Below are 19713 nucleotides of genomic sequence, written 5' to 3' on the forward strand. Positions count from 1 at the left end.
ACGCTACATGTAGCGTCACAACACTGCCCTGTTCTTTCAAAGAATAGGTAGGTACTACCTTATAACATTGTGCAACGCTCAAATCAAGCGTTACGACGCTCTAGCTGGGCAGAAAACTCCAATTTCTTGGCCTTCTTTCTTCATTTGTTCAATTTGGCTCGTATCTTGACCATCTTAATGCCTTTTTGTCCCAAACGCTTCATTCAACCGCTTATACACTCGAGTCCTACAAAAAAATCGATTCAAACATATTAAGTAGCTTAACAATCCCAAATTAAGTAGAGAACAATAGCACATTTTTGGTGCTATAAAACACCCCATCTTTAGCTCTTGATTATCCTTAAGCAAGGTAAAACAAGCAATCATGTAAAAATAATAAGGTTGTCAAACTAGAATGTTTCCTACTCAAGCCTCAACAGTCAACTAGAATCAAATTCACAATCGATTAGCTAATCAAAAAGCATTTCATCATTTCAAGAACGATTTAAAAATTCGTTTCTGTCTCTTATACACATCTAGATGTGTATAAGAGACAGTATTTATTTTGAATAAGAGCGAGCCCGGAATGGCCTTATGAATCTTCCATTTGTTTTCCCCCTACACTGGCTCTAAGGATCCTAACATAGTTTTCCTAAATTCAAAGTGGTAATGACATCAAATTGGGTCGGTTAAAATCTATTCATCCATCGCCCTTACTACATTTTTTTTGGCTCTCTCTCTTTTTTTTATACGAAAGGGAAACTTAATCTAGGAAACCGCCTTTCGTTTTGGCTTGCCCACAAAAGTGTCATGCGAGTCATCCAACTACGGCCCAATTTCCCTTCAAAAGTGCCTAAGCTTACTCATTCCTCTGGGATACTTTAGCTCAGAGGGAAACCACGTGTGTCATGGCTACCCAGGTTAATCATACCCTAGAACAAGAGGAGTAGACCCTTATACATGCACATATGAAAATTCTTTTTTTATTTATATATTAGGCAATAGTGATATCAATTGACTACATCTTAAAGTATGCATTACTAAATTGAATCGTGGAAATACTTAATATCTATCACCAAGTCCTTACGAAGTGACAACAAACATATGATTCCATAATTCAATTCTAAGCAAGCAAACAGGGTCAAGATAGATACGCAAAGGGCTTGGAGATGTAATAAAAAAAATTAAACAGAATTTTCAAAAACAACATAAAAATTATGAATCCTTTCATCTAACCTATTCTCATATAAAAATCGTTCATACGAGTGTGTCATAGATTAGTCATCGTAAGGAACAAAAGAGTAAGACAAATCACAATCAAGCAAACATATATGAAAAAAATTAGCCTAAAAATCGCCTAAAAATCCAAATACCTCTCCCCCAACTTTTAAAACACGCATTGTCCTCAATGTGATTAAAATAAAGCACGAGGGATCAAAATACTTCCCTAAACAATGGAGTGGATGAAGGATATAGAAGACTCGGATCAACTCTTTTCTACCAAAAATCCTGGCAAAACAAGAATGATAAAAAGAATTAGGCTCAACAATAAATGAAAAATTACTAAATCGAAATCTAATCTAAGAAAGCAAATAAATTTAAAGCTTGGCTACCTCTAAGAAGCCAAATTTTTATGGTCGATTGCTCGATCATGGCAGCTCGTTATCAGATGTGAACTAGTGAGTCCAACCGATAGGCGATATCAAAGCAATCCAAAGACTCACCATCATGGAAGACCTTCAACTTGTGCCCATTTACTTTTAAAACTTTCCTTGTTTCAAGATTAATGATATCTACTGCACCATAAGGATAAACGTGAGAAACGCCAAATGAGCCAAGCCACTTGGATTGGAGTTTTTCAGGCATAAACTTCAGCCTAGAGTTGTATAGAAGTACCTTTTGCTCTACCTGAAACTCCTTGGGTGCAATCATCTTGTCATGAAAATCTTCTGCTCTTTGCTTGTAGATCAGAGAATTGTCAAAAGATTCTAACATGAGCTCTTCCAACTCCTGAAGCTGTAAAAGTCTGGCATCCCCAGCTACCTCTAAATCCCAGTTGCACTTCTTGACTATCTAATATGTCATATAATGGATCTCAACGAGAAGATGGCAAGTTTTTCCATAGACCAACCTATAAGGAGACATCCCAATATGAGTCTTGAAGGTCGTACTGTAAGCCCATAAAGCATCGTCAAGTCGAAGGCTCCAACCTTCCTTCCTAGATTGACCATTTTCTTCAAAATAATCTTCACTTCCCTATTGGACACCCCTGTCTGCTCATTAGTTTGAGGGTGGTATGGGGTGGCAATGTGATGTTGTACACCGTACTTCATCAACAAGTAAGCAATGACTCGATTGCAAAAGTGTGATCCTTGGTTGCTGATGATTGCCTTAGGGAAACCAAACCTACATAGAATGTAAGTCTTCAAGAAACCTGCAACCATTTTAGCATCATCAATAATAGTGGTATTTGCTTCCATCCATTTGGAAACATAGTCCATTGCCAATAAAATATACTTGAACCCACAAGAAGAAGGAAAATGTAACGTCCCAAAGTTATTTAGTTTAAAAAAAAAAGGAATGAAAAGGGGGGGGGGGGAGGGGGATATTGGTTATTTTTAGAAGAGAAGTAGGGTTTTAAATGGCATTGGGATGCGTGTAAAAGGACAAAAAAAGGTTTTCTTTTTTTCCCTTTCCTTTCTTCTTCTTCTTCCTCCAGCCACCCCCTTGCTACAATCACCTTCGCCAGTCGTCTTCTCTTCCGTTTCGCCCACCGTTCGACCCGACACAGGCCGCACCGTCCATTTCGCGCGAGGCCCACCGCGTCGTCTGCTTCTATTCCACGCCGCAAGCCTCCGATCCACACCGCAAGCTTCTGTTCTGCACCGTCTGCTCCGATACGCGCCGCAGGTTCCTGATCCACGCCCTCTTCTATTTCACGCAAGGCCCAGCCGTGCGAGCCTCTTCCGTGCCGCTCGATAGTCAAAGCCCAACGTGTGTCAGAACTTCCCTCGTTCATTTTGCTCACTGGAACAGTGTCAGTTGTCATCGATTCACGGCAGTCCGGTCGAGCAGTTTGTTGGGGGTAAGTTGTTTTCTTGGCAGCCCATTGTCATTTGGGGATTCTTAGGTCAAAGCTAATTTTCACTTACGTGTGTCGGTAAAGGAAGTCCTCGAGAGGAGTAGGGTCTTGTTTTGGTCAGTGAGTTGAGTTATCCTGAGGTAAGGGGTTTACTGCTGATTGGAAATATTTTATTTCATATATGAAACTGTGATGAAATCTACTATGGGTGTTGTGCTGAATTCGATAAGTTGATTTTGAATTTTTCATGTTGTGATGAATTTGGATGTAAAGATTAAACCTTACTGTGATCAGGTTGAAGCATGGATATAATGTGTTAAGGTCTGACGTTGGGTACTGATGTATGCTATACAATGTGTTAAGGCCTGATGTTGAGTTGATGTATGAGTTATGAGTGTTAAAGTTTAATGTTGAGTCAGTTGATGGAAATTTAGGGAACGGTGTTAAAGTTTAATGTTGAGTCATTGCCTTGATTGCATGTTTATGTTTAAATACATATTGATGTTTGTAAGCTTATGATCGTATGAGATTTTAGTGACTGTTAGTATACCATTGGGCCATGCACATCGCATGTGTGAGCCTTTAGGCCACACCCTATGTTTATATATGGTGTCCTTTTTGGGATCACCCCTTGTAATTATGTTGTGACCTTTGAGTCACTACTTATGAAATCATGCCTTTAGGTTCGCCACTTATGCCTATGCCTATGTTTATGATGTCGTTACTGAGTGGGGCAAGTAGTGGGCCACTTACTGAGTATATTTTTATACTCACCCTTTTCTCTCCCTATTTTTCAGGTAAGAGTAAGTAATGCCAGACTGGCGCATGACAAGAGAGATCCATGACCAAGCCATTAGGACATTTCACTGCATCCGCATATAGCATTATGTTCTGAATTCTGGTTTAGGAGTTAGGCGTCTTTTCGCTATTATGCAAAAATATATCAATTTTATTATTTGACTACCTAATTTCAAACATTTGTTTTAGTAGAAATTAGGGGTACCCCGACTAGTAAATTATTTTATTTTATCTTGCTTTAGTTATTTATTATTATTTACTTATGTTTTCCCATCCTTGCTCGTTTGAGCATTATTAAATAAAATTTTGGCTCTTTAATTTGATGATTTAAAAGACATTGTACTATGCATGCATGAAGTAGCATCCTAGAATACCCTAGGAAACTAGGGTCGTTACAAAAAAGGTCCCATAAAGTCAATCCCTCATATATCAAATATCTCATGGAGAGACTTGTGGCATTTCGTTCCTACAAGACAAACCTTCGGACTTTTGACAATGTTCACAAGTTTTACAAATAAAGTATGCATTCCTAAATAAAGTATCCCAATATAAACCTGAATCTAAAAATTTTTTAGCAGTTCTCTTGGGACTGAACTCTCCACCACATGCATGTTTATGACAGAATTCTAAAATAGAAAAGAACTCGTCATTAAAGACACACCTTCTGACTACCTAATGTACACACAATTTCCAAAGAATAGGCTCCTCCCAGACATAATACTTTGACTCATTTTTTTATTTTGTCTTGTCTATGTTTATTCATTCCGTAAGGGAACTCATCAGTGGTCAAGTACTTCACGATATCCACATACCAGGGAGTCATAGAAATACCGTCTGCTTGCATCAATGCGTGGTCAAGGAAGTCTCCAATAGAATTGAGACAACCTCCATCAGCTACAATCCTGCTCAGGTGATAAGCGACAACATTCTCGCATCCCTTCTTGTCTTGAAGTCTCAGGTTAAACTCCTAAAAGAGAAGAACCCACCTCAGTAATTTGGGCTTGGACTCCTTCTTGGCCATCAGATAGTGCAAAGTTGCATGATCAGAAAAAACAACTACTTAAGTTCCAATAATATAAGAGTGAAATTTCTCAAAAGCAAAAATAAAAGCTAGAAACTCCTTTTCTATCGTGGTGTAGTTGCACTGAGTCGGGTTAAGGGTCTTCGAAGCATAGTAGATCACGTGATGTTTCTTATCAACCTTCTGCCCCAAAATCGCTCCTACAGCATGGTCGCTCGCGTCATACATGATCTCAAAGGGAAGATCCCAATGAGGAGCCTGAATAGCCGGAGTACACAACAAGGTTTTCAGCACATCAAATCTTTTCCTACATTCATCATTAAAATCAAAGGCCACATCCTTGTGAAAAAGAGAGGTAATAGGCTGATCAATCTTGCTAAAATCTCTGATAAACCTACGATAGAAACCTGCATGCCCAAGAAACGAACAAACCTCCCTCACATTTATGGGGTAAGGGAGCTTAGCAATAACATCAATCGTAGCGGGATCTACCTCAGTAGGCTTAGAAACAATATGTCCTAATACAATGCCATGTGAGGCCTGAAATGGCACTTTTCGAAATTAAGCACAAGATTAGACTCAATACATCTTTTTAGCACCCTATATAAATTAGACAAACAATCATCGAATGAGTCTCCATATACAGTAAAGTCATCCATAAATACCTCCCTACAATTCTCAATAAACTCAGAAAATATGCTCATCATGCAACGTTGGAAGGTGCTAGGAGCATTACATAGTCCAAATGGCATTCTTCTGAAAGCAAAAGTGCCATAGGGACATGTAAAGGCCATCTTCTTTTGGTCTTCGTGGTTAATCGGGATCTGATAGAAACCCAAAAAACCATCAAGAAAATAAAAGAAAGGCTTTCCAACTAACCTTTCGAGCATCATATCAATAAAGAGAATGGGGAAGTGGTCCTTCCTAGTAACAACATTTAATCTCCTAAAATCAATACACATCTTCCACCCCTTCTGAACTCTAACAGAAATTAAACTACCCTCATCATTTTTTACCATAGTAACACTTGTTTTCTTAGGCACTATATGTATGGGACTAAATCACTATTAGCAATAGGACAGATAATACTTGCATCTAAGAGTTTGAAGACCTCTTTCATCACTACTTTTTTCAGGATAAGATTCAAATGTCACTGGGGTTGTCGAAAAGGCTTAGCTCTATCTTCCAGAGAAATTCTATGCATGCACACAGCAGGGCTAATATCTTTTATGTATGCCAACATCCATACAATGGTCAGCTTGTATTTCTGCAAGACTTCTACCAAATATTTCTCTGACTCATCAGTCATGTTCTTTGAAATAATTATAGGCAAAGTCTCAGCTTCTTCAAATAGGTGTACTTCAGATGGTCTGGAAGCTTCTTCAACTCTACTTTAGGTGCTTGCAAAATAGAAGAAAGCACCTTGTCAGAAGATTTACTATCAGAATAAGAAGGCATACTTACCGGTTTTGTCATGGACAAAGTGGAAAGCTCTCCAAGTGAAATCAAATCGCCTGAATCATCCTCGTAGTCATCATAGAGATCTCATACTACCTTCTGCTCAAGAAAGTCAAACACATCAATCTAGCACAAAGACTGTACATACCCAATGGTGGAAGATCTCATAGCATCGAAAATATTAAACTTAACTATCTCACCGTCGAACTCAACAGATAAAGTACCCTTATACACATCAATCTTACTCTTGGCAGTCTCCATAAAAGGCCAACCAAGCAAGATTAATGCAGATGAAATAGACATGGGCTTTTCCATCTTAAGAATATAAAAATCAGCAGGGAAAAAAAATCATTAACCTGAACTAGGACATCCTCTATGACTCCTAAAGGATGAATAAAAGATCTATCAGTTAATTGAATCACAACTCCCGTCTGAGTCAAGTTTTTTAATTTCAATTCTTGGTATATTGAATATGGCATAACATTTATAGATGCATCAAGATCTAGCATGGCCATATCAATTTTCTTTTTGCCAATACCACAAAGGAAAGAAAACATACCTAGATCCTTTTGTTTTTCAGGCAAATTTTTCTGAAGGATTGCAGACACAGACTAGCTTACCACCTTCTTTCCTTTTTTTTTTTTTTTTTCTTGCATCTTTCTCGTGCAAAGCTCCTTAAGGAACTTGGTGTATTTTGGGATTTTCTTTATGGCATTGAGGAGAGGAATATTAATCTCCACCCTTCTTAACATCTACAGAAGCTTCTTATCCTTGTCTACCATAGGCTCTTTTGGTCGTGCAAGCCTGGAAGGATAAGGTGCTTTAGGAACATAAGCATCTAAAGAAGGAAAGGGTGAGAGGATACTCCTTTTTGCTTTTCTGGTGGTGTGACTGTAGAGTATGAAGAAGTGGCTCGTGGTTCTTCCAACTCTGGCACTTTTATTAACTCAACAACTGGCTCTAGCTCCTTGCCACTCCTCAGCATTATTGCACTTACATTATCCCTGGGATTCAATTCTAGCTGAGATGGGAATTTTCCAGACTGTCTCTCCAATTTACTCATCGAAATGGCTAACTGAAAGACTTGGGTCCCCAAAGCATCAATGACATTCTTTGTATCCTGCTAAAATTTAAAAGAGTGGTCGGCAAGACTTTTGACAATATCTTTCAAGGACATACTTGAGCTAGAGTGAGCTTTATGATTAGGCTGAGCTTGCTCGTTCTGTCCACCCCATTTAAAGTTTGGGTGATCCCTCCACCTAGGATTGTATGTTTGACTGAATCAGTCCCACCGTCTGTTTTTTCATTGAAATTGTAGCCTCCAACAGCATTTACCTCAGGTATTGCTCCTTGTAGAGCATTGGGGCAAATCCCAGTTGTGTGTCCAACTCCATGACACATTTGGCAAACGATAGCAGGTTGTCCATTCTCTGTCTTCGCCATCAGTTTAAAAATAGAAACCAGGTCAGATATTTCTTTCCTAAGTTCACTTACCTCGTTGGCCAGTTAGTGCCAAATTGTTGAGAATTTGCTACCACGATAACTATCAGTTTCATTGCCTCAATTAGGGTTTTATTGACTAAGGCTCTTTCTGCAGGTGCATCTATGCTACTCTTGTCAGTCTGCATTAGCCCCTCATAAAAATATTGGATCAACAGCTGGTTTGAGATCTGATGGTGGGGAAACTTCACACAAGTATTTTTGAATCGTTCCCAATACTCGTGAAAGGTCTCCCCTTCGAACTACATAATACTGTAGATCTTCTTTCTAATATTGGTAGCTCGAGATGCTACCTCTGCAACTCTTCCCAAGATGTGATGCTCCCAGGCGGAAGGATGTAGAGCCACTCCTTGGCATCTCCCTTTAATGAAAAGGGGAATGCCCTCGTATTGATTTCATCTTGATGTCGGGATTGGTGTCCTAAATCTTCTTATAATCTCGTAGTTTGTAAACTTTGTATAAACATATTGTTGTTAATAAAAGTTTCATTTTATAAGCAAATACTCAAGCTAATAAACTAAGATTCTAGGTTATTTTATGTAATTTAGACAAGTATGTAGAGACATACAAGTGGATCTTCTTTAAATAATAACCTAAACAGTCTGTAGTAGATGGATAAGGCTGGGTACCTTATCCCAATGACACTACGGATATGGCCCGCTTTGTAGGTGTTACAACTGTTGTCAAGTGCTATAAATGATATGACCCTGATCATTCATGTAGAGACATATAAGCAGGGATATCCTATACAAAGAGTTTGTATAAGATCGGACCACGAAATAATTAGTTTCTTTATATAACACCGTTAATAATAGAGACTTACATTTTACTAAGATGACAATAGGTGATATGACCTAAATCCTGAGTGGGTTGTGAACTCCTGCTCACGAGGTGGTCCTTTGATTTGTATGGGTGAAGGTAGCCAGATTGTCAACTCAATAAACTTACCATTTTGAGGATTCGTCTGACTGGGGAGTTGGGAACACAACTACACGAGACGAAATTCACTCCTTCCCTGATATAGGGAAAAGTAGATAAATTCACTTCTTCCCTGATACAGGGGCAAGTAAATAAATTGCTCTCTTAAGGGCTGATTCCAGGGTTTGAACATAGTGGCCACACCCTCTCCTAGCCTTAGAGGGACTTGGTCATAGTTGGACTATGACTTATTGTTCATTAGAGGGATTGGTGGTGCTTAAGGAGTTAGATGCTACTACAGGGAAAAACGGTAACTTTGGCTCAGCTGTATTTACGAGTAAGTTGTGAAGGGTCATCGCAATGTTGATTGGTTATACCCAATGGACACATAAATTTATATGTAGTGCGAAGAGTGCAGCTATCGAACTTTAGTAGAATGACCGGCAGTTAACGGATGTTGGATAATTTAATTAAAAAATTTAACAAATTATCCAAGTACTGTTGGAGCTTCAATCTACAGGTCTATAAGGTCCCCTCTGTAGCTCAACAGGGATTTAATTGAGAATTATTTTTGGATTAATTTAAAGTGTTCAAATTAATTAAGAGAATTAATTATATATGATATAATTAACTAAATTAATTATATATGTGATATAATTAATATAATGTATTTGATACATTATAATGTAAGGTAATATGAGAGGAATTTGAATATGATTCAAATACTAATTATATGAATGAGATCCATGTAATTAAATTTAATATAAATATGATTTATATTAAATACTATAAATAAGTTTAGAGAAATTAAATATTTAGATATGATCCAAATATCAATTATATGAATGAGATTCATATGAGTGAGTTTACTATAAATGTGATTTATATTAAATGTCATATATAGTTGAAAGAAAATACATCTATAGGTTATATTGTATTTGATACAATATGTAACTATAGATTATGTGTTATATGGGATATAACATATAGTTTATATACATATAATAAGGTTGTTATTATATGTATAATTATTATTAATTTTATTTTATTAAATTAATATTAATTAATTATAGGGAAGTAATTAAAACTCCCTCCCCCTAATTTCTCTCAGCCAAATACATGGTGAGAGGGGTGAGAGAGAGGGATAGTGCTCATTCATCTTCCTCCATGAAACACTAAGAGAATAGTTCTCTCTGGAAAAATGAAAAGAGAAGAAAATTTCTTCTCCTCCTCTTCATCTCCTTCCTTTTCCAAAACCATAAGGCAGAGCCCACGCATTCTGCCATTCTCAATCTCTAAGGAGAATACAAGAGGCTCCATTTGGTGGTGTCCCTTTTGGAGAAGGAAATCCGTTCGTGACTTGTTCGAGGAATTCTTGAAGAATAGTCTTCAAAGGTAAGGATTTCTAAAACCTTAAGTTTTCCTTCATTAATGCATGCTATAATTTATGTAAATGCATATCTTGTTCTTGATTTACTGTAAACTTACATTAAATGAAAAATGTATTTGGGACGATCTTGCTTCTTCTCAAGGTTCTCTTCTCATTAGAGTTCCTTCACTTGAGTCACCATTCGGTCTCATCCCATCACACGCCACATAGAATTCCTTCATTTCTTAGGCGAGTCATCACCCTATAGACCAGAAAATGCAAGAAGTAAGTGAATTAACTAAGATTTAAGCTCGAAGTTACCTATCGTTTTAAGATAGGCAATGCATAGGGGCTGTTGAGTTAAGTATAATGCTACGAGCTCCCTAAGAGTCTTTTCACGTTCAACCATTACTGGTACATTTTCAGGGACGCTTTCTTCTCTGGATGTGTCTTTAACACGAATATCTCTATCAAGTGTAGCTTATTGTCTCCTCTCTCTCTTCATTATTTGCTCCTCCCTGGAAATTTCTGCAAAATACAACTGTTTAGAACCTTCAGAAATGTGGGTCATACACCAAAAGAGAATATCAATTAGCAAGGAAAGCACTACAAGCCTCAAAAATCAAGAAACATACGACTTCCTAACTGTTGGGGTTAATGCTCTAAATCTTGTAGGGTCTTATAGTTTGTAAGAATTGTTGAACAAACTTTTTATATGATTAATAAAATATATGATATTTTATTCACTTTGTTTATAAAATATGTGATATTTTAGTTGCATTAACCACAAATCAATAAACTAACATCCATGGTTATCATTGTAATTTAAAAATATACGTGGAGACAAACGGGTGGATCATGTTTAAGTGATAATCTAAATGGTCTGTAGTAGATGGATAAGGCTGGGTACCTTATCCTGGTGACACTATGAGTATGGCCCACTTTGTAGATGTTATAATTATTGTAAAGTACTACAAATGACCTGATCCCGATCATTCATGTATTAGACATGCGAGCAGGGATATTCTATACAAAGGAGTTTGTATAAGACTGGACCACGAAATTTTTAGTCTCATTATATAACACCGTTCATAATAGAGACTTACATTTCACCAGGATGACCATAGGTAACATGACCTAAACCCTGAGTGAGTTGGGAACTCCTGCCTATGAGGGTAGTCCTTTGATTTGTATGGGTGAGAGTGGCCAGATTGCAGACTCAACAAGCCTACCTTTTGGGGATTCATCTTATTAGGGAGTTGGGAACATAGCTACACAGGATGGAATTCACTCCTTTCCCGAAGCAGGGGTAAGTAGATAAATTGCTCCCTTAAGGGTTGATTTCGAGTCTTGAACAATGTGGTGCCACATCCTCTTTTGACCCGAAAAGGGTTTAATCATAGTGGGACTATGATCTATTGTTCATTAGAGAGATCAGTGGTACTTAAGAAATTAGATGTAACTACAGGGGCAAAATGGTAATTTGGCCTAGCTGTACTTACGAGCAATTTATGAAGGGTCATTGTACTGTTGATTGGTTATATCCAATAGACATAAAAATATATCTATAGTGCGAAGATTACAACTGTCAGTCTTTAGTGGAGTGTCCGACAGTTAATGGATGGTGAATAATGTAATTAAAGTGTTTAATTAATTATTCATATACCGTTGGAGTTTCAAGCTACAGGTCCATTAGGTACCCTTGGTAACTCAAAAGGATTTAATTGAGAATCAGTTTTTGGGTTAATTTGAATTGTTCAAATTAATAAGAGGGATTTAATTATATATGATATAATTAAATTGTTTCCATTATAGATAATATAATTGTCATAATATATTTGATACATTATAGCTTAATGGGAGGAAATAAATATTTGAATGAGATTCAAATATATTTTCTACGAATTGGATTCATAGTTGTTAAATTTAATATAAATATGATTTATATCAAATTTCATAAAATAGAGAAAAGAAACTATAGTTTAGATTGTATGTGATACAATATTAAAACTATGGGTTATATGTTATATTGATATAATATATAATTTAATATAAATATAATATGATAAGTTAGTTATCATATTTATTTATATTATATTATTTTTTTTTAATAATATTCCTCATCTTTTTTCTCCAGCCACTTTAATGGGTGGTTATGGTTTTTATGGAAAAAAGGAGAATAAAAGAAAAACAGTTTTTCTTCTTCTTCTAAGTTGCAATTTGTTGAATGATTGTGAGTTTTTACAGAAGTGTTCTGTAATCTTGTGTTCTTGAGAGAATTCTTAATCTACTTTCTCCACCAAAACTTTCCCTCAAATCAAAATAGTCAGAGCCCACCACTCCTGAGTTCTAACCTTAAGAATACAAAGGACTCTTTTGTGGTTGTATCTGGGGTTTAGTTCGAGAAAATCTTGAAGAAGGTCTCCAAGAAGTTGCTGGTTTCCGTTCGAGGGAGGATTTGTAATGAAAAATGTCTTCAAAGATAATGTATCTTGAACCCTTTTCTTGAAAAAGCATGATGTAATTTAACTTTAAATGCATATCTCTTGTATGTTTACTGTAAACTTAGTATTTGATAATTAATGGAATCTGGATGATCCGATTTTGCTCAAGGTTCTCCTCACACGAGTTCCTTCACCAACAATTACAAATTAGGGCCAATAAAAGCAATCAATTATACATGCATAGCTAATTCTTCAGATAATCCCATACAAGATAATTGAATAATAATCACAAGATAAATTCTCATCAAATTCATAACAGTCTCACAGAATTACATAACATAGTCTCAAGAGCGAATTAGAATGAAAGTAAACTATGAAACCCAAGCTAAGTTCTTACCCTTTAGCCATAAATCATCTTATAATTCAATACAATGCTCAAAGGGGAAGAAGATTCAGAATTCTAGTTAAAAGAGGGGCAAAAATAGAGTATAAACAGAGTGGCGAACGTGTATTCTAGTGTGTCTGGCCTAGGCTCGGACTCATGGGTAATATATAAAATCTGTCGCAGCGTCGCAACATCAAGGAGTTGCAATGTAATCCTGCTTCCACACGTTACTCCAAGTCATAGCATTAGTGTTGCATCGCTGCCCTGTTCTTTGATCGTCCACTTCAAGTTGTAGCATTGCAACGCTACATGTACCATCGTAACGCTGCCTTATTCTTTCACGAAATGGGTAGCTACTACCTTATAACGTTGCGCAATGCTCAAGTTGAGCATTGCAATGCTCCAATTGGGCAGAAAACTGTTGGGAATGTCCTAGAACTCGCAGTTCGTAAATTTTATGTTAAACATTCTATTTATCAATAAAATATTATTGAGTATTTTGTTCAATAAAATTGTTGATTTTGTATTCTATTATGAAAATTCAATAAACATATCCATGGCTATAGTATGAATACTTTAACTTTATATGGTGACATAAACAGGATCAAGTTAATAGTATATAACTTAAATGGTCTATAAGTATATGGATGAAATTGGGTATCTAATCCTAGTAACACTATTGAATTGGCCCATTTTGTATAGATAATACAAATGATGTGATCCATAGATCATTCATGTAAAGACATGTGAGTAGGGGCATCCTATGCAATGAGTTTGCATATAGACTAAACCACGAAATAGTCACTTTTCTTTATAACGACTGTTTACTATTAAAACTGACTATTTCATACTTAAATAATCTAGAATAACTCGATCTTAATTCTAAGCTAGCTACGAACTCCTGTTTATTTGGGATTATTCATTGATTTGCATGGGTGAGAGTAGTTCAATAGCACTGCTCAATAAGACTTTCATTTTGGGGATAAGACCAGATGAATAGTTGGGGACATATCCCTGCAAGATAGAATTCACTCCTACCCATTTTAAGGTTAACCGGTAGGTTGTTCTCTTAAGTGATAATTCAAGGTCTTGAACAATTGGGGTCTTGCCTTCTCATGATAGAGAATGACATGATTCATAAGTAGTATTATGAATCGAATTGTTCATTAGAGAATTAGTGGAAACTTAAGGAACGAGATGTATTTACAAGGGTAAAACGGTAATCTTGACCCAGCTGTAATTACAAACGACCTATGAAGGATCGACTTACTGATTATGGTTTATATAGACATATATATATCTACAGTAAGGAGAATGCAACTATCGACCTATAGTGGTGTATCTTGATAGTCAACGAATAATAATCAATTCAATTAAAGAGTTTTAATGAATTAATTACAAATCGTTGGATCTAATGATCTATAGGTCCATTAGGTCCCTTTATTAGCTCATTAAATTGGAATAACAAATTGAGTATTGATGTATGAAATTAGGGTTATGGATTTGAAATGTTCAAATTCATTTTTTTTAGGGTTTTCGATTGATAGTATATGATACAATTATAAACGTTTAATTTCATTGAACTTAAATAGAATTGGAAAATTAATTAATATTTAAATTATGATTTAAATATAAAATTGATTCATTAGTGATATTAATATTTTATTAATTTAATATTTAGATATTAACTTAATATTATTAAAAACAATTAAAATTAGTTTTATTTAAATTAATTTTATAAAATTAATTTAAACAAAATGATTTTTTGAAATCGCTTTAGGTTAATGGGTTTATCCAATTTTAGGAAAAATCCACTAACATGTTTGATGGAATATCATCAAATTCCAATTGTTCTTGGTGATGACCTTCAAGCTGGAGCTGCCCAACATATAACCCTAAATATTTGTATGGTTTTTACCTATATATTGAAGCTTCATGCATGAAGATTAGTGAGAATGAAAAATATAATTTCTAAATTGATAACCCGAAGACCCTACTCTCGTTCTTCATCAATTCAACTTGTTCAGGTGTTTCCACCATACATTCCAGCTTGAGCATAGTAGAGAAGATCTCAGTGGTTGTCCTCTTGTTGTTTCAAGCTCTTTCTTGGTGAATCTCAGTCGAATTTTTTAAGGTTATCTTCAAAAGTAATATGTGTTTCAAACCCTCTTTTGAATATCATATGTACAACATGCTTAAAACTCAAATTAAATGTAGTTTAAGTGCTTATTGATTCTGTAGTCTTCCATTGCTTGATATATCATTCCTTCAATTGGTATCAGTGCATGTTTTAAGCGCTTAACTATTGTTAATTTGAGTTTGTTGGGTGTTTATTCATGAATTGCATGAAATAGTATGTTGATATGGTTTTTCCAGTGTTTTGGCATTTTAATCCTTTCAATTATGTTGTTTCTCTTGTAATTGGCTCTTGTTTGACGAACCTTAATATGTTTTAAGATTATGTAATTCATATAGAGTCATTAGAAGTTGAAATTAGGATGTAATTGAAGAAAGAAGTGAAGAAGGTCGAGAAGCAGATTTCCAGTTCTTTAGCTACTGTTTGAATTTTCAGCGAGATTGGACCAAATTCAAGCGAGATTTTGAATCAAGTTTGAGCGAGATTCTTTTGGAATTTTGAGTGAGATATCAAGTTCAAACAAGATTTTGAATCAAGTTTGAGCGAGATTTCAAGCTCGAGCGAGATTCTGATGGAAGTCCTAGCGAGATTTCAAGATTTAGTGAGATATTGAGTCAAGTTCGAACGAGATTTCAAGCCAGGAGCGAGATTCTTGAATAGGTTTAAGAAGATTGACTGGTTTGACCGATTTTCTTCAAACTTGACCCGATTCATGTTCAAAATTGGTTTGATTGACCCAGTTCAGGTGATTCACATCGGGTTCAAGCATTCTGGGTCCTGTTTTGGAGTTTTTTGAAGCAGTCAAGAAGCGGTTTAGAGCTGTCAACTATTTTTTGTAATACATAGGCTTTTGTTTACTCAAAAATGCCAAAACTAAAAACCATATCAATATGTGTTTAATTGTTTATGTATGCGATATATGCTATAATTAAATAAATCTTGTATATACATACAGTATGCTATATAGATTTAAAATCCCATTGTAGGAAACATGTTACATGCATTGAAAATATATTATTAATTGTTATAATATATAGTATGCATGTATAAGGTTTCTTTTAATATAAATATTATATTAAATTCCTTTCATGAATGTTGTGGATGTTTAACATGTCTATTTTTGTATGTTGTTATAAAAAGTAATTAGACTTTAAAATCCATAACAAAGATACACAGCATGCTCACTTAGGTTAACAACTAGTTTTAACCGTTAAAATAAATTGTTACTTTATAAAATTTGGTTACAAACTCAAATCGGTTCATAAACTTGTCTAAGGCTGGGGGTACTTAAGTTGACAATTTACGTAATATCTTCTACCTAAGGTTTATGACCGAAAGATCAAGCATTGTTAACTAATTTTATGAGCTTGCGTGAGCGGTGTGAGGTTTAAAGCTGGTTTAAACAATTAAATATCGTAGGGTTATATCCAAATATAAATGTTATACTTGGATAAAAATGACATAGGCTTAGGTTGTTTAAATGTTAACCGATTTTAAACCTAAGTAAATAAATACCCAAACACTTAGAACACTTCAGTAGAAGATTAACATCTATTCGATATATAGTTATTAGCTCTCACGTCATCAAGAGTTCACACTGTGAGATCCATACTCGGTTTTGTGTTGGTTTTACTACGACTACTCCATTCGTAAAGTGTTTGCATGGATCAATAACAAGGTGAATGGGGGAAGTAGTTCATAGTAAGTGGGTGAAGGAAATGTGTCAACATTGTCCAACGATCTCCTAGCCAATCGTTTTTAGGTGGCACTAGCTAGTCGTTAACCACGGTGATCCCCACGGAGGGTTGTAACATAGGATTCAGAACAACCCAAGCTTCAGTAATGAATAGGGTCTCATAGTTCCGTCTTGGGCATTGTCTTCCATCTCGGGGCATATTCATACCATTCTATAAGATCTGAGAATGGCGGGTCACACTTACAAGAATTACTAATTGTTAGTAAACATCTTGACCGAAAATGATAACCAAAAGAACTATAGAAGTAAAGAGTTATTTTGATATAGTATTTGGTCAAGAATTTGTCTTGCTTCAGTGGAGAAATTGTTGACTACCCCTCAGTTGCAACTGTTGTAAATCATTAAAGTATTGTTGCAAATAAATAAAGATTTATTGGGTACTTTATTTTTTTGCTAAAATTGGATTTAGATGCATAAAGTTTAATAGAATTTGTTTAAATTATTTCACCAATGTCAAATTCAATCATACAACTACTAGCTTTCGATAAGTTTAACGCTGAAAGATATCAATGAATGATATAACACGAAGCGGAAGACTACAGAATCAATAAGTACTTAAACTACATTTAATTTGAGTTTTCAGCATGTTTTACATATGATATTCATAAGAGGATTTGAAACACATATTACCTTTGAAGAATCCTCCACAAAATCAGTTGAAAAACACCAAGATAGAGCTTGAATCACTGAGAGGACGACCACCTAGATCTTCTCTATTATGCTTAAGCTAGAATGTGTAGTGGAAACACTTAAACAAGTTGAATTGATGAAGAACGAGAGCAGGGTTTTCAGGGTTGTCAATTCCAAAATTATATTTCAGTATCTCGATGATCTTCATGCATGGAGTTTCAATATATAGGTAAAAGCCATGCAAATGTAACAGGTTGCATGTTGGGCAGCTCCAGCTTGAAGACTAGCAATAGAATTTGGTGATTCTCCAATATGGTTAGTGGATTTTTCCACAAAGATGGAAAAATCCACTAACTAAGAATGTTTTCAAACAACATTGTTATTTTAATTTAGTTTTATTAAATTAATATAATATCACCAATAAATCAATTTCATATTTAAATTATAATTTAAATATTAATTGATTTTTCAAATTTATTTAATTTCAATTAAAATAAACGTAATCAATCGAAAACCCTAAATTCATACATCAATACTCAATTTGTTATTCCAATTTAATGAACTAGTAGAGGGATTTAATGGACCTACAGGTCATGAGCTCCAACAATCGGTAATTCATTCATTAAAACTCTTTAATCGAATTAATTACTATTCGTTAACTATCAAAACACACCACTATAGCTCGATAGTTGCACTTTCCTCACTATAGATATATTTCTGTGCATATAAACCATAATCAGTAAGTCGATCCTTCACAGGTTGTTCATAATTATAGCTGGGTCGAGATTACTGTTTTACCCCTGTAAATACATCTTGTTCCTTAAGTTCTCACTGACCTTCTAATGATCAATTCGATTTATAATACTACTTATGAATCATGTCCATTCTCTATCATGAGAAGGCACGACCCCAATTGTTCAATACCATAACGCAATACTTAAGAGAACAACCTATCTGGTAACCCTAAAATGGGTAGGAGTGAATTCCATCTTGCAGAGTTATGTCCTCAACTATCCATCTGGTCTTATCCCCAAAATGGAAAGCTTATTGAGCAGTGTTGTTTGACTACTTTCGCCCATGCAGATCAAAGGATAATCCCGAATAAACAAGAGTTCATAGCTAGCTTAGGATTAAGATCGAGTTATCCTAGGTTACTTAAGTATGAAATAGTTAGTTTTAACAGTAAATGGTCGTTATAAAGAAAAGTGACTATTTTGTGATTTAGTCTATATGCAAACTCATTGCATAGGATGCCCCCACTCACATCTCTTGACATGAATGATCTGTGGATCACATCATTTGTATTACCTATACAAAATGAGCCGCATCCAATACTGTTACTAGGATGAGATACCCAATTTCATCCATATATTTATAGACCATTTAAGCTATATACTATTAACTGGATCTTGTTTATGTCACCACATAAAGTTAAAGTATTTATACTATAATCATGGATATGATTATTGGATTTTCATAATAGAATGCAAAATCAGCAACTTTATTGAATAAAATGCTCATCAATATTTTATTCATAAATAGAATATTTAACACGAACTGCGAGTTCTAATACATCCCAATGGGATATTCAAATTGGAAATCCAACAATAATACAATATTAGAGTTGGATGATTTTAGGTTTGTGTTGACGGAGGAATGTCCTCTGGTTCCCAGTACAATAGCGAAATGAAATGTTTGGGACATCTATGATCAGTAGGTTAGGGCTAATGAGAAAGCTCAGGCCTACATCTTAACAAGTATATCTAATGTACTTAACAAGAAACACGAGGTAATGCCCATCGCCTGTGAGATAATGGCGTCACTTCAGAAGATGTTCGAAAAACCGTCATCCTCTGTTTGACATCAAGCCATTAATTATGTCTACAGTACTCACATGAAAGATGTTCCAACGTAAGAGAACATGTTCTCGATATGATGGTCCATTTTAATGTTGTTGAGGCTCATGGGTAAGTGATAGATGAGATAAGTCAAGTAAGTATGATATTGGAATCTCTCTTGGAGAGTTATCTGCCATCCAGGACCAATGCTGTTATGAACAAAATTACTTATAATTTGACTACGTGTTGAACGAATTACAAACATATCAGTCTATGGTGAAACTTAAAGAAAAAGAAGTAAATGTTATTTCTAAATCTAAGAAGTTTTTTAAGAGGTCGTCAGTCTGGAACAAGGCCCACTAATAACAAAAGGTCTGTTCCTTCTTCTTCAAAAGATA

At 35.3% G+C, this 19713-nt stretch overlaps 1 protein-coding gene across 1 annotated transcript; it reads right to left on the reverse strand.

Moving 5' to 3' along the window:
- Window positions 1–1644: 1644 nt before the first annotated feature.
- Window positions 1645–2480, reverse strand: LOC120075946. Its single transcript, XM_039029701.1, has 2 exons — window positions 2151–2480; window positions 1645–2052 (listed from the first exon to the last, which is right to left on the reverse strand). Exons 1-2 carry the CDS (start codon window positions 2478–2480, stop codon window positions 1645–1647), a joined length of 738 nt encoding a protein of 245 aa, XP_038885629.1.
- Window positions 2481–19713: the final 17233 nt, after the last annotated feature.

This window comes from Benincasa hispida, chromosome 1 (assembly GCF_009727055.1).
Source record: "Benincasa hispida cultivar B227 chromosome 1, ASM972705v1, whole genome shotgun sequence".
In the NCBI taxonomy this organism is placed as follows: domain Eukaryota; kingdom Viridiplantae; phylum Streptophyta; class Magnoliopsida; order Cucurbitales; family Cucurbitaceae; genus Benincasa; species Benincasa hispida.